This window comes from Mustela nivalis (genome assembly GCF_964662115.1).
Source record: "Mustela nivalis genome assembly, chromosome: 11".
In the NCBI taxonomy this organism is placed as follows: Eukaryota; Metazoa; Chordata; class Mammalia; order Carnivora; family Mustelidae; genus Mustela; species Mustela nivalis.
The window spans coordinates 65,269,041-65,285,008 of NC_139030.1; the positions used below are offsets into that span (position 1 = coordinate 65,269,041).

Below are 15,968 nucleotides of genomic sequence, written 5' to 3' on the forward strand. Positions count from 1 at the left end.
TATATGCCACCAGTGACGGTGCTTATGATAGTAATGCACGGTGATACATAGATAATGGTCTAGGATTAGGCTGAGGCCTCAGAAGTAATAACATTTTTTCTCTCTGCCTCTCATTGAGTGTGTCTTACTTTCCTATAGGAGAGAACATGATACTATGAAGGTCTAATTGGGCTTTGTATTTGAAAAGACATAGACGTGAAGTTTGGCTATTAAAGTTTTTCAGCCTTTTTCTTTCATTTTTTAAAGCAGGTATCATAACAGCTTAAGTAAGACTTGTGTTTGCTTTTGTGTTTGATCTCACCAGAACGTTTACAAGTCAGATCTCCAGTGGCTGAGAGGCATCGGCTGGGTCCCCATTGGGTCTCTGGATTTGGTCAAGTGCAAGAGAGCTGCAGAGATACTGAGTGACAACATCTACCGCCAGCCTCCGGACCAGTTCAAGTTCACCAGTGTGCCTGATTCCCTGGAGCAGGTGCTGGCCAAGAACAATGCCCTCAATATGAACAAGGTGAGCCCCTAATTGGGGGGAAACTAAAATGGAACCGTATATCCTTGAGAATATCTATGGTTAATTTAGTGTTTTTTGTTTTATCCAACTGCCATATTGTGTTTAGGGTTTTGGTTGCATTCTCTATTCAGTTACATTAGGATTCCAAAAATGTATGTGGGAATTTCTGCTTTGACATCTCTTGTGAAATAGCCAGAGTAAAGAATAGGATAGATGTTCGGTGTTCAACTTGTTTGCAGCCAATGAGAGTAATACATGGTTTGATATCAAGGTTTCTTTCTTTCAGGTACTTATCTAGGTGAGTATGAAACAAACAAGTGAGATGCAGATCTCCATGATATTTATTGAAAAGAAATCTAGAGAAGGCATATCCAGTTATATTTGCAGTTAATAAACCACTAACAAAACCATGGAAAGTATTTAATGTAGATATAGTACATAGGGATATTTGTATATGCTTAGAAAATAGTTGCTTGTAATTTAATTGGAGGTGATCCTGTAACAAAACACATACTTTTTCTTTTCATATCTTAGCCCATGTTTATATTTAGTGACAATAAGTATCTTGTAATTTCAAAGAGATCAAAGACTATTGTCATATAGCACACAGCATGGATAGCGAGCAAGGCTGGCTTTCAAATTTGTCATGATCTCTAAATTAGAAACTCCTATTTACAACATTGTTTTTCTAATTCATTACCGTTTTTATCATTCACAGCGCTTATACACAGAAGCCTGGGACAAAGACAAGACCCAAGTCCACATCATGCCTGATACACCCGAAATTATGTTGGCAAGACAAAATAAAATAAATTATAGTGAGGTAAGACCATTTATTTTGGTTTCTTGATCTGACCTCATTGATTTTGTTGTTGTTGATGTAGTAGTAAAGTTAGAATTCTGGATTTACTTCTCATGTGCATCAGTTAGCTTAGTTTTATCTTTTTATGCCCATTACCATACCCTGAATATTTATGCCATCTGTCAAAAGGTAGATAGATAAAATGATACAGAAGTAAATACAAAAATGTCTCTATGTCAGGAAAAGGAAAAAAACTCCCAACTATTAATGATTGAAACTTATAATTTTAATTTTAAAATGATTATTATTTATCAGATTAGTACTTAAATATTTTGTGAGTTTTTGTTCAGTTACCTGTGAAATGAGATAAAAATACATATCTTAAAAATTTTTGTGGTGGCTAAGTAAAGTTGTATATAATATGCCCAGCATAGAGCCTGGCACAAAATAGATGCCTATTAACCTTTGATTTCTTCCTCATACACTCTAGTTACCATACATATTAGATTTATCTACCATGCTCAAAATAACTTGTTTATTTACAAGAACAAAAATGAGAATTCTCAAATCCATCCATTTCAAAATTGCCTAAGGACAATACAATATAATTTTTATGTGTTATCTCCTGCCTCCCGAAACTTGTCATCACATATCTTTGTAGTCCAGAAATATTGCTGCAGAAACAGCTTCTTGCCCAATTGTACTTGCCAAAGTTAACAATTATCTGGTTTATCCAACAAGAAATTGATTTCTTACATGTTTGTGTGTCTTCGTTAAAAAAAAAAAAAAAAAAAAAGGATTTTTTTCTTCAGTTTGAGAACATTGGAAAATTAAGTACTCATTTTCAAGACTTGACCATATTCAATCTCCTATCGGCATTAACTACTTCTGACTATAATTATGTGACCCTAAAGAAAAGGCATGTTTGTATCAAGTAACCATGACAAGTGAAATGAAGAGGATATGATTTCCCTCGCTCCAGCGTGATGAAGTAGACCAGCAGACAAGCCTAATCCTAAGTATTTGATTGCCCATGGTAATTTGAGCGATTTTTCTCTTGGCCACAGAGATTCTCTGTTGGTTTAACTTTTCCAAAGAGGTCTGTCTCACCCTAGACAGATGAAGTTAGTTTCTATCCCAAACTGTAATGATGCTTTTACCTTTCCCTTTTGTTCAAATGAGGTCAGATGAGATAGGTGGCTTTTTGTTTGTTTGTTTTCAGACTGAGAGGAAATTGAAGCTTTTATTTCTATAATTTTCAGCTGGATTAATTTTCTTTAAAATTACATGTGGATGTTAATTCCCTAAGGGCTGTATCCTGAAGATTAGATTTCAGAATGGCTCTCTCGAGTTTTTCCTCAACCCAACTGGTACCTTCATTCCATACTTAGCTCAATAAATACATACCAAATAAAGCAACCACATTTTACTTTTTTTCTCTTAAATTCTCATTTACCTGTTCTATCTAGTTCTCTTGGGTAAATAACATACCAAACAAGGTTTAAAACGTGGTCTTGAATGGTAACCAAAAGTATTCTCTTCTTTGAAGCCCTGAATCTTTTTCAAATGTTGAAAGAATGAAATAAATTTATTTGTTTGGCCTGAAGACATGAGATGATTTAAACATATTTTTCCACTTATGCATAAGGACAGAGTCCTCCAAGGAAAAATATAATAGAGGAGCTATTTGGCTCTCCAGTTTCAAAATAAACATTTCTAGGAATTTTTAAGACCAAATACCCTTAGGATTATATCTCAAATGTATCAAATTTATTCTTATTTTTCACTTTAGCTTTTCCTTGTAAAATCTTATCCTGGGAAGAATGCAATTTGTCACATATTAATAATCTACATTAAAAACATACAATAACTTCCTTCTAGGACTCTTAGATCATTTAAAAATTAAGCACCTCTGCATCATATTTAAAATTCAGATATTATTCCAGTATTTATAATTCAATCTAACATGAGAATGGGGCATAATAATGAAGCAATTAGTTTTCATTATTGCTGCCACACTATTTAAAGCCTTGCCTTACATTTAAAATGTTGTTTTTTACAGCCTTTATACAATGACAAAATACTGAACATTGTAACATAGGAAGACAGATAAAGCCCTAAAGAATCAAGGTCATTGTTTGCCCTTAAAACCATCAGTGATTTCTGAGTCCCTTTTTCAGAACTGTCTACGGGTTCTGTGACTGCTTTCCTTGACTCAGTAACGCTAAGCAGAGGAAAGGGGAGAAACTGGGATTAAGAATTAAGTTACACCATCATAGACGGGTTTAAGAACTGTGTCTCTGGTGGCATAAAGATGAGCTACCTTCAAATTTTAGGTGTCCTTGAGCTGTAACGCGAAGTCTTTCCAATAGGGATGCTGGCTTGCATTGTTTTAAGCACTTAACATAGCTGCACTTTCCTGGTACCATTCTAAGTTACCTGCCTGGGAGGGCCCTGTGTTAAGGTGGGGTCCACTTCTTTCTTGGCCACTCTTCAAGTTTCACTTTAAAACAAAAGCACTGATTAAAGGCCCAGAAACAGATGAGATAGCCAAATGCTACTCGTGTTCCTGAACTGGATTCTAGGTAGAAAAACAATATTGTTCTTTTTTTTTTTTTTTATAATTTTTTATTTTTTATAAACATATATTTTTATCCCCAGGGGTACAGGTCTGTGAATCACCAGGTCCACACACTTCACAGCACTCACCAAAGCACACAGCCTCCCCAATGTCCATAATCCCACCCCCTTCTCCCAAACCCCCTCCCCCCAGCAACCCTCAGTTTGTTTTGTGAGATTAAGAGTCACTTATGGTTTGTCTTAAGTGGGTAGGAGAAGAATAAATGAAACAAGATGAGATTGGGAGGGAAACAATATTGTTCTAATGGACATTACTAGGACAGTTGGTGACATTTGAATATTCACTATCTATTAGATAGCAGTATTATGTTAGTATTAAACTTCCCAAATTTAATAAATATACTATGATTGTAAAAATGACTTTATTCTTTGGCAATACATGAGCTTAAGTGTTTAGAAGTAGAAGTCATGATGTCTACAATTTATTCATGATTAGTCCTTATTATTGGAAATAAGTCATATACATACCACACATACACATAAGAGAAAGATTAAGTATGGCTAAAAAAAAGTGCTGATATCTGGGTAGCTGGAAGTTCACTGTACTAAAAACTTTTCTGTAGGTTTGAAGTTTTTCAAAATAAGAAAAATGCACATTTTTAAATATTAAAACATGCATTAAGATATTTGATTAGAAAAGATTTTATAAAGATTTTATTTCTTTTTTTTAAGATTTTTTTTTTTTTTTTTAATTTGACAGACAGAGATCATAAGTAGGCTGATAGGCAGGCAGAGAGAGAGAGATGGAGAGAGAGGGGAAGAAGCAGGCTCCTCAGCAAGCAGAGAGCCCGATGCAGGGCTCGATCCCAGGATCCTGGGATCATGACCTGAGCCGAAGGCAGAGGCTTAGCCCACTGAGCCACCCAGGCGCCCCAAGATTTTATTTCTTAAAAGAAAAAAGAAAGGCATACCTGTGCCAGCTGATAATGTGATGCATGTCTGACAGTTTTAAAAAACAAAAAAACTGTGCCAGACAATGTAATTAATTAATATCCACCAAAACCTTTTTCAATCAAGGTATCATGAATTCCTATAAATCACAAAAATAACAAGATGTAATAAGTTTTATTTTTAAAAACTATCAAAATGTGTATCTTATTTATCATGTTTTAATTAAAAAACAATATTAATTATTTAAAAATTTGTTTTAACACAATATAGGATTGGTCAAAATTTTTATAGGTGGCTCACAAGCAAAAGGGGCTGACTGCCTCAGTACAGATGACTTGTTTAATGCACTGGTTCTCAAACAATGTTCCCGTAGCACACCTGTGTTCCACGGTCTGTGTTTATCTGCCCTACCACAGAAAATGAACAGTCAGGTGGTTTTTCCGGTTTACGGAAAAATTTATCAAATACAATTTTTTCTGTTTTGTGCTTTCAACTCCTAAATCCTTGGTACCTGCTATTACTATATCTGCTAGCAGTTTTCAGCAGCTGACAATATGAATAGGGAGCAAATCAATATTAACAGACATTCAGGAACAGCAGATTAGCCTTAGTTCACTGTTTGATTTTGCATATGTACTCACAGTGGTAAGTATTGTGTATTTTTACACAATACCTAATGAAATTGTTTTTTGCTAATGAAGTTGTTTCTAATTCAAATTTGGAGTTAAATAAATCAACATTTCATGGTCATGTTATGAGAAGAGCAAGTGCTGAACCAATCCAACACATTTGGAAGTTATTGACTTGGTGTCTAAAATCTATGAGGATTTGTCTAAGAGAATTTGCAATTTTAAAACCTGCTGAATGTAAAATTGTACCTTTTAAATAGCTTGGATAAATAAAAAGTAAAAGAAAGAGATTTTTTAAAAAGATTTAAGGCTGAACATATTAGTACAGTTAGTTTTGCATGCAAAATAGTCTTCTTTCACCAAAAGTACGATTTTAGAGTGCAGTTGAGTACTGTATCTAAAAGCCATTACTTTTTTCCTCAGAACTGCTATCGCCAGGCCATGGAAGAAGCCAAGAAAGAAGGCTATGACTTGAGAAGTGATGCCATTCCCATTGTTGCTGCCAAGGCCTCCCGGGACATTGCCAGTGATGTAAGAGCTGATCACATCCTTCCCTTTGCTACCAACAGGCCAAACCCCCTGCACAGGGGATCGTAGCTGGAAATCTTTGTAGTCATCATCCATGGATCTGTAGTCCTCCATCTGAACTGCCTTCATTGTGTAGGCAAATATATTGAGGATTTGAGACAGTAGATAACCTGCCCAAGATCACAAGCATCACAGAGACAAAACCTGGACTGCAATGTGGTTCTTTTGACTCTTGTTCTTTGGTGTTTGCTTAGTAAGATTGAGTACCTTGATTAAAGCTAGCTAGACATCTGTTGAGCTTCTCATAAAATCTTATAAGGTCTTCTCTGGATATACTCAAGACAAAGATGGCAGGAAAAGATGGCTTTAACAGAGCTCTCCCCCATGACTTGAGGCAGGACAGAGAATAACAAAAAAGCTCTGTGTCCTTGGTGAGGGGTCCAGAAAATCAATATTCCTCTACCCCGAGAATGAAGACCTTAGATTCCTGGACAACTTCAATTTTAATCCAAATAGTAGAAATTGTTCATTTTTGTAGGTTTTTTTTTTAATCACGATTAAAGAAAACATAACATTTACTGTCTTAGCCATTTTCAAGTCTATAGCTCAGCAGTGTTAAGTGTACTCTCACTAATCTACAACAGCTTTCCAGAACTTTTTCTTTTGCAAAACTGGAACTTTGTACCCATTAAAACAACAAAAATTGGCTATTTTTAAACTACTCTTCTAGATTATTTGTGTAGAGGAAATTAGTTATCAGAATGCCCTAGAAAAAAAGATTAATAAACTTTTCAGTTGAATCCACCCACATGACCAACTTCTGAGACCCTGTTTATCACTGTAATTGAACTCAACTTTTCACAATTCACTTTTTAAAAAAAAATTTTTATTATTATTATTTTTTTTATTTTATTTTATTTATTCATCTGACAGACAGAGACCACAGGCAGTCAGAGAGGCAGGCAGAGAGAGAGAGAGGGATGCAGGCTCCCCACCGAGCAGAGAGCCCAATGCGGGGCTTGATCCCAGGACCCTGGGACCACGACCTGAGCTGAAGGCAGAGGCTCTAACCCCCTGAGCCACCCAGGCGCCCCTCAAAATTCACTTTTTAATCACCTTTTATCAACATACATTTTTTTTACCAGAGTATAAAGGGATCGTGGTGTTCTTCTGTGGAAATGTGCAAATGAGCACAACATCCTCCTTGATGGGAGTGAGCATTTTCTAATTTGTGGCGTCTCAGCAGCACGGGATGAAGCTGCCCTATAGTCTTTTACTTATTTGAGAAAGAGAGTGAGAGCGAGCATGAGGGCACTGGGGAGAGGCAGAGGTAGAAGCAGACTCCCCACTGAGCCAGGAGCCTGAGGACATGGGGCTCCATTTTAGGACCCATGAGATCATGACCTGAGCTAAAGGCAGTCGCTTAACCCACTGAGTCAGCCAGGTGCCCCGAAAACCCCCTGGAGTCTTAAGGATCATATCACAAAAGAGCCTCATCACAGAAAGAATGACAGGAAGTAACTCTTGGTGCTCCCTTCTTACTCACTGGTTTCTTTCTTTCAGTACAAATACAAAGAAGCTTATCGCAGGCAGCTAGGCCACCACATTGGTGCCCGAGCAATACATGACGACCCCAAGATAATGTGGTCTCTGCACATTGCCAAAGTGCAGAGTGACCGTGAGTACAAGAAAGAATTTGAGAAATACAAGACCAGGTACACCAGCCCAGTGGACATGCTTGCCATTGTTCAGGCCAAGCAGTGTCAGACCTTAGTCAGTGATGTGGACTACAGACATCCTCTGCACGAGTGGACCTGCCTGCCTGACCAGAATGACATCATCCACGCTCGGAAAGCTTATGACCTCCAGAGCGACGTGAGTACCCTGAGGATGGTTCTGCACGTCGACAGCAAATCTAAGACGTGTCCCTGCCTTCTAATGCCAGTGAACTGGAATATATTTGTATATTTCAAACAACCCATGATTAAATGTTTAAAAAGCATTTCCCACAGAAAGCACTACAATTTATTTCAGGGTTTTCTTTCCCAAAACCCATATGGAAAAGAGGGAATAAGATATATATAGGCAAATATATATAGGTGTATTTCTTTTTGGTGATTCAGGCTTGCTTTGCATGAGCTAGGTGAAACTGAGTTCTCGAAAATATATAGCTGCACATTTTTGGCTGAAGAGGTAGAATTGTGGATGTGGAGGGAAGTGGAAGAGGAAGTATATTATGCTAAGTCATTTTAATAAACGTTCATATTTTATAACTACCAACAGGGAAATACTAAGATATTCCTGTCTTTTTCAAAACTGGTCATTTAATTCCTATAAACAGTTAGTATGCACTATTGAGAGTAAAATAAAATGAATAATTAGGGTAATAGCTAATATAATTTCTTTATAAGACCCCATTACACACTTGATATTTTGTGATTGTGAAGGTGGATATAAGTATGTCCTTAAAGTTCTCATTCCACATACACAATATAGCTATGTGCGGTGATGGATGTTAGACTTCTTGTGATCATTTCACAATATATTCATATACTGAATCATCATGTGGGGACTTGAAACTAATATATTGTTACATATTATATTCCAATTTAAAATACAGATCAAGAGTGTGATTTGCAAGGGTTAACATTACTACACGTTGAAACTCATTACTGTAGTTGAATTTCACCTCTTTTCCCTTAAAAAAAAAAAAAAAAGCAAGAGGTGTTGTGACTACAACACTCACATAGCACTGGTCTGAGTGGGGGGTCTTACTGGAAGCTATTAGAGTGGATTTTCCAAAGCTAAAGAAGTTCTGCTTTTGTGTAAAAATCCTATAATACCCTCAGGCACAGGTGTCTTCTACTTTTTATAAAAACTCTTTCACCATTCTTGGTACAATTCTCTGTACCAAAAAATGCTCAGGGAAGAACCTCGTTCTCAGGATTCAGTAATGCTTGTGAAGGAGTGAGAAGCTAGGCTGGGAGCTTTTATCTGTTCCTCTGTACTTTTGTATTTCTCTAACCATTTTGTGACAATGAATCTGAAACTTGAATTAGTAAATATGTTTCTTATCCATTGATTTGCAGAATTTATATAAGTCAGACCTTGAATGGCTGAGAGGCATTGGCTGGGTTCCAATTGGTTCCATGGAAGTTGTTAAAGCCAAAAGGGCCACAGAGATACTGAGTGATAACATCTACCGTCAGCGTCCAGAGACACTGAAATTCACCAGCATAACTGACACTCCGGAACAGGTGCTGGCCAAGAGCAATGCTATGAACATGAGTAAGGTGAGTTTTTAACCCCTTACTGTTAGATCGAGGGATTCACCATAGAAGAGGGTAAGAAAATCTGGCATGTTACTGCATTCCTATAATTCCTTTAGGATTCAGGATACCTTCTAGAGTGGTTTTTCCAATATACTACCATAGTCACTTACTAATACTTCAAGATAGTAAACTACTAAAAATACTATGTGCTGTAATTATTTCATAATTGCAATTTAAGTACTGCAACCCAATTATACATTTCAGAATTGTTAAAGAATTTTAATAAGGAACAGTAACAACTGAGTCAGTGAAACAGTAAACTAGTAAGCTAAATACTCTTGGAAATAGTAATTTATCTACATGAAAGTAGGAATTTATGCAGCTTTAGTCATTTCACTTCTACTTTGTTTAGAGGAAAGGTGACACATAAAGGAAAAATACGAATGTCAAAGTAATTTTTCTCATCCTTTCTTTTTTTCACAGCGCTTATATACCGAAGCCTGGGACAATGATAAGAAAACAATCCATGTCATGCCGGATACACCAGAAATCATGCTTGCCAAACTGAACCGCATAAACTACAGTGATGTGAGTACACTGTTGATCATATAATGAACAGTAGGCAAAAATGAGCAATTGTTTATTATTTCCTTAGTGTCATGTTTCAACTAATTTATTATACGTTGGTAGAAGAGAGTTCTCTCTTTATTCAGTTTTGTCCTGTGTGGTAGGTCCACAGTCTAGACTGGCCTTTTAGCAACTGGGTATCAGAATGGAATGCTTATGAAGAACTACTTCAGTGGGACTAATATTCCTTTTGCCTTCCCCTACAGTGTGGGAGTCAAGTAATTACCTGATTAAACAGTTACTGAGCAGGAATATACTGTATTGGAACCCAGTGCGTTGTCATGCCCTGTCTTATTCTGCTGCTTCAGTAACATGCTACCATTTAGTGTTCTTTGTAAGCATTGTTTCAGACATCTCTGGACCAGCATTTTCATCAGGGCAGTTATTCTGAAAGCCTACTGTACAGATTGACTGTGGTCTGTGGTGATAGTCCATAGCAAAATGAGAAAAAATAAATACAATACTTGGAGTTTTTCTTAAATCCAAATATATTTAATTTGAAAATAATGTCCTTATTCTATCCTTTTCTGTACTATTCTATCTTATTCTGTACTAAAAAAAGATGGCCTTTTTTTTTTTTTAAGATTTTATTTATTTATTTGACAGACAGAGATCACAAGTAGGCAGAGAGGCAGGCAGAGAGCCTGATGTGGGGCTCAATCCCAGGACCCTGGGATCATGACCTTAGCTGAAGGCAGAGGCTTTAACCCAGTGAGCCACCCAGGTGCCCCAAGATGGCCTTTCTTTTATATAATAATGGTGATAGTAGTTATTATTTTTTTTAACATGTGCTTATTTCGCAAAATGAAATTTTGGCAACCACATGCTGATCCATATATTTTTTAAAATTTAGCAATCAATAAAATCCCGAAGTTTCGAACATGTGCTTTAAAGGCCTTAAGCACCTATGAAGCAGTTTTGTAGAAACCCATCCTCATACTTGATTTTGTGGATTTCTTTCTACAGTTTAAATGAGGACAGGGAAAATTTAATAATAAACAGCTTTATTTTTTATGAAAAGAGTAATGATTAATGACTCTCTTTTCTACAGAAACTCTATAAACTTGCTTTGGAAGAGTCCAAGAAGGAAGGCTATGACTTACGTTTGGACGCCATCCCAATTCAGGCAGCCAAGGCTTCAAGAGATATTGCTAGCGATGTAAGTTGATGTTTTTGGAAGAGGCATTTCTTACTCAAAGATGTTCCCAAATGGCAGCTTTTGTCATTTTTCTTGCCAGAATTTTGGTTATCTCCACAAGTCTCAGTTTCATGTAGTGATTCCCCCATATACAACGTTGCAATTAAAGACAAAACCACAAGATACTGTGTCCATTATCCCTGTTAATCAGTCAGGGTCATAGAGGTATAGTCTTTAAAAATGAGTGTTTTATACACATTAAAAACGGGTTCATATTTTTGAATCTCAGAAGTTGAACAGCAATTGTAAAAACATTGAAAGCACATCTAAGTCAGCCAATAAAAATGTGAATTCTACCCCACTACTTCTATCCATTTATTCTGGCATTAAAGGAAGACTCGATGATGGATGTGTTTTAGAGTTTTGTTTCATTCTTTGTAACTTTTGATGAGGTTCTCCTACCAAGATGCCCCTAACTGGTTCTATGGACAAACTGAGAAGTAACCGAAGCTTTTTCTCAGCACCCACTTGTCTCTTCTCTGTATCCCTTCCCTTCTCATGAAAAACATCTCTTGAAGGTGTCTAATGTCTCATTTTGTACCAGAGCTTCTTAGAACCCAAATCCAACCTTTCTCCTGGAAGTACCCTGTGCTGTAGACTTCTGCCTAATTCCTTCTATAATCAAAATGTTTTCTAGAGAAGCCCACACAATGATCATCTCACAGTAAAATGGGTCATGTTATTCTTAAATTTTAAAAGTATAGAATATTAAACCAAGGCATGACTCTGTCTTGGTAAAAGTTCAATGACATGACAGGCTAATAAGTGAGATATTTTATGGTGAGACTATCTAAATGTAGCCCATTCTTTTGTTCAGGGCATTCAGTATAAATTCTAATGATAAGAGATATATTCTAAAATATCCTTAACAACACATTTTTAGAAAAAAAAAAGTCACATCCTTTAAGTAGATGTTCTTTTATTTATTTATTTTTAAAGATTTTATTTATTATTTGACAGAGATCACAAGTAGGCAGAGTGGCAGGGAGAGAAAAGGGGGAAGCAGGCTCCTTGCTGAGCAGAGAGCCCGATGCAGAGCTCGATCCCAGGACCCTGAAACCATGAACTGAGCCGAAGGCAGAGGCTTAATGAGCCACCCAGGCGCCCCAAGTAGACATTCTTTTAGACTGTACAAGATGTTTTATCTTTCTTTGTTATGTAATCACATATAATAGAAGTAGTGCAGTTTAATAGAAAGGAAAAATATTAAGAACTAGTATAATATTAAGAACTTATGATATCATCTTGAACAAATCACCTAAAACCCTTTTAGGCTTTAGGTTTCTACTTTGTAAAATGGGGTTGATAATATTAACCTTTCTCTTTCACACTAGGAAAAGAAAAATACAAAGAAGAAATGTGTGTATGAAATTATAAAGTGTAGTATAAATGAGATGCTCTTAACATTAGACTCATATCCCTTTTCTTTTTTCAGTACAAGTACAAGGAAGGCTACCGCAAACAGCTCGGCCACCATATTGGGGCCCGGAATGTTGAGGATGACCCCAAGATAATGTGGTCGATTCATGTGGCCAAGATCCAGAGTGACAGGGAGTACAAGAAGGACTTTGAGAAGTGGAAGACCAAGTTCAGCAGCCCAGTGGACATGCTGGGGTTGGTGCTGGCCAAGAAGTGTCAGACCTTAGTCAGTGACGTAGACTATAGACATCCCCTACACGAATGGATGTGTCTGCCTGATCAGAATGACGTCATTCAGGCCCGGAAGGCATATGACCTTCAGAGTGATGTGAGTGGGTCTGATATTTATCAGCATGTGTTTATTTCTGTTATGTTCATTTGAAGATTTAAATGGCTTTATTAAGGAGTTCATGGATGGGGCAGCAATCCACCAAGCAAGTAGAGGGTAACTCCAAAGAGTTGTAAAAATACAGAAGGTTTTTATAGGAAGGAGGGTAGAACAAGGAAGTTATTGGCAAAAGAAAGGAGAGGATTGTTTCAGACAAGGTCACCTTCCCTTAGGAAGAGGAGAAGGAGGTCTTATTAGGTGAAGTGCCTTTTTTGCTTTGGGGATAGAGAGGGTCCATGTGACAGATAACCTCCTTGGTGCTGACCACATCAGCATATGTTTAAAAGATTTTTTAAAGTGATTCTAACTTTTTTGTACCATGGAATCTTTTGGCAATCCTGTGAGACCAGGGACAGCTTCTCAAGACAATGTCATGAAATGCGTACAATGCAGTATATATGTTTCAGAAGAAATTGATCATATCGAAATATGGTTATGAAGATATTGAACTGAATCTATGATGTAATATGCACACTTCTTAACACACTAAATAAAAGATCTAGCACTGGGTGCAATAACTAATTTAATTTCAAAGAAGTAATGAGCATAAATATTTCAGGATGCCTGCAACAACTGTAATAGGACATGAAAATATTTGTGATTTTTTTATTGCTGACAAAGTCTCACATAGTGCTAATGCTACTATGATCTGTAACCTCTACTTAAATTGAAAGAAAGGTTCTATTTCAATTAGAGGTTAATAAAAATAAAGATATCATGTTTTTCCATTCAAGTTCATTGATGTCAGGTTCAGAATTGTTGGTTTAACATACCCTAATTTTCCAAATGAATTGATTGCATTATTTTTCTGACTGCTTCAGTTAAAAGAAATATCTATTACTTGTGCAAGGAAGTTTAAGAATGAACTATACATATTGAGACAATTTTTCTAAGAAGCTGAAAACAGCTCTTTAGAAATATGTGAGGCACTTTTGTTGTCAGCTGGTAGATTGTCCTTGGAACTCAAATGCTACCTCATTGGTATAGTAGCTCTTTGTTTTTTTGATCAAGGTCTGACAAACAGCCACTTTTGAAAGAGTGATAAACATAGTGACATTGTAAAGTTTTCTCCAAAAAACATACAAACAAAAAGAACTATTACCTTTATTTATCAGAAAAGTTCTCCTTTAGCCAAATATTTAAATTCAAAGAAAAATGAAGAAGAGAATAAAATATTTTTTTACTTGAATTATAACACAAGGAAGGGGATTGGGGGTAAGATAAATAAGAGTAAAAATACATGTACTCTCTGGTTTAGAAGCATGTATATAGAATCACATGAAAAAAGATACCATTTTTGTCATCCCCAGAAAACACATGAATTCAATATGTGGTCAGCTGGTAGCATTCATCTTTATGACGTATGGCTAGTTGTGAAGACCACTGCCCCATGGGATAGGAACAAGCAGTATTCTGACAGAATATTATTCCCACACAAGGAGGAATAGGCAATCAAATCAGAGAATGCTTTTTATCAGGTGGCAGTCACTAATTTCCTTAAAATGGTTTTACATCAATGAAATGGATTGCATATTATTAGATGTTACAAGTCCTTAGTGTATGTGCTGCCAAAATGAGCACAGATTTTGTCTTAAACCAATAAACACTGGCTACCTTCAGGGACAAAGTGTTTGGCTAGCTAGCCACTCTTCACCAAAGTAAAGTCAGTTTTGTGGGTCTTCCCAGAAATTCACACAAGTGAGATTCAGTGTTATACATTGTCTTTCTGTGCTAAATCAAGATCAGACACCAGGCTGTCAAGGTGATATTTGACATTATTTCGTCTCCAGGCTATTTACAAGGCTGATCTCGAGTGGCTGAGAGGCATTGGATGGGTGCCCATTGGCTCAGTAGAGATCGAGAAGGTGAAGAGAGCTGGAGAAATCCTGAGTGAAAGGAAGTACCGCCAGCCCGCAGACCAGCTCAAATTCACATGCATCACAGACACCCCGGAGATTGTCCTGGCAAAGAATAATGCCCTGACGATGAGCAAGGCGAGTATCTACCTCCTTCCATTTCCTGAGTCACACTTTCCATGCCCTAGGCTCATAAAGTGAGAAATGCCCACAAGCCTTTCCAGAGAAAGGAGATATGATGGGCCTGATTTTCTCTCCAATCTTCAGCAGCGCATCTGTTTGATTTTCTGTTGGTCCTGCATGTGCTTCTCAATATTGTATGCCCTAGTCGTGTGCATGAGGAAGCATAGCCTGGGATAAGGTCTGTGGAATAATGCACATACTCTTCTGAGCAGTGATATGGGGACATCCACCCATCCATTGGTTTTCCCTGTACATTCTCCTCGGCAGAGCACACTCCCACCCTTGACTTCTCTTTATGCACCTTGTAAGAAATGTATAACCATCTAGCATTTTGTTCTGAAGCTGGGAAACACAGTGCTTATAGCAGTGCTGGCAAACAACTCAAACTAGTTGCTTGGTTTCCTCTTTCATATTCGTTTATGGAAATCTACTTCAGGAAGGGAGCTGCTCCTGTTGCTTTTAGTATCATTACACAAGATAGATAATCAATTCACTTTTCCAGAGTTCTAGCAATCTGTTTATTGATACAGGGCTATTCTTATCTAATGGATAAGTCCTTAATATGCACATTTTAGATTGAATTGAACTTAACTAGAATTCTTCCACACCTGCTGGGACATCTGCCAGATACTTGGGTAGTGAGGTAGTGAGATTATGCTCAGTGCAGAATAGGAAGTTGACTCTCAGATACCAAACTCCAAAGCCTAAATTACTAAAACTCTAGAAAATCCTTTTTTTTATACCATAACTATCACAGCAACCACAGTAATAATAAGAAACACCATAGAATCTACTGAGTGCCTACTGTGACTCAGGCATTTTACTTATGTTATGGTTAATGTTCAAAGAACACTCAGTAAAAACATGATTATCTCTCTCTTAGAAATGAGGGATATAAGGTATTATGTACCTTTCTCAAGATTACACAGCTTGAGCATAGTGAGGTTGGGTTTGAATATGGGGTTAACTCTGAGGTCTAGGGATTTCTACTATATCATAATTCTATAGCCATGTTCCATCCTTGGAG

General features: G+C 36.9%; 1 protein-coding gene and 1 long non-coding RNA gene across 2 annotated transcripts in view; one reads left to right on the forward strand and one right to left on the reverse strand.

Moving 5' to 3' along the window:
• The window catches only part of LOC309843934, a 1,014,078-nt gene that overhangs the window by 612,301 nt on the left and 385,809 nt on the right, over positions 1-15,968 (reverse strand). The window lies entirely within an intron of this gene.
• NEB (nebulin) overlaps positions 1-15,968 on the forward strand; it is a gene marked incomplete at its 5' end in the record, with an annotated part of 202,237 nt that overhangs the window by 92,723 nt on the left and 93,546 nt on the right. Inside the window, 9 exons of the mRNA XM_082688978.1 lie at positions 305-508; positions 1,227-1,331; positions 5,894-6,001; positions 7,562-7,873; positions 9,088-9,291; positions 9,754-9,858; positions 10,949-11,056; positions 12,531-12,842; positions 14,693-14,896. Of these exons, the coding sequence (XP_082545104.1) occupies positions 305-508; positions 1,227-1,331; positions 5,894-6,001; positions 7,562-7,873; positions 9,088-9,291; positions 9,754-9,858; positions 10,949-11,056; positions 12,531-12,842; positions 14,693-14,896 (1,662 nt within the window). The remainder of the gene's footprint in view (positions 1-304; positions 509-1,226; positions 1,332-5,893; positions 6,002-7,561; positions 7,874-9,087; positions 9,292-9,753; positions 9,859-10,948; positions 11,057-12,530; positions 12,843-14,692; positions 14,897-15,968) is intronic.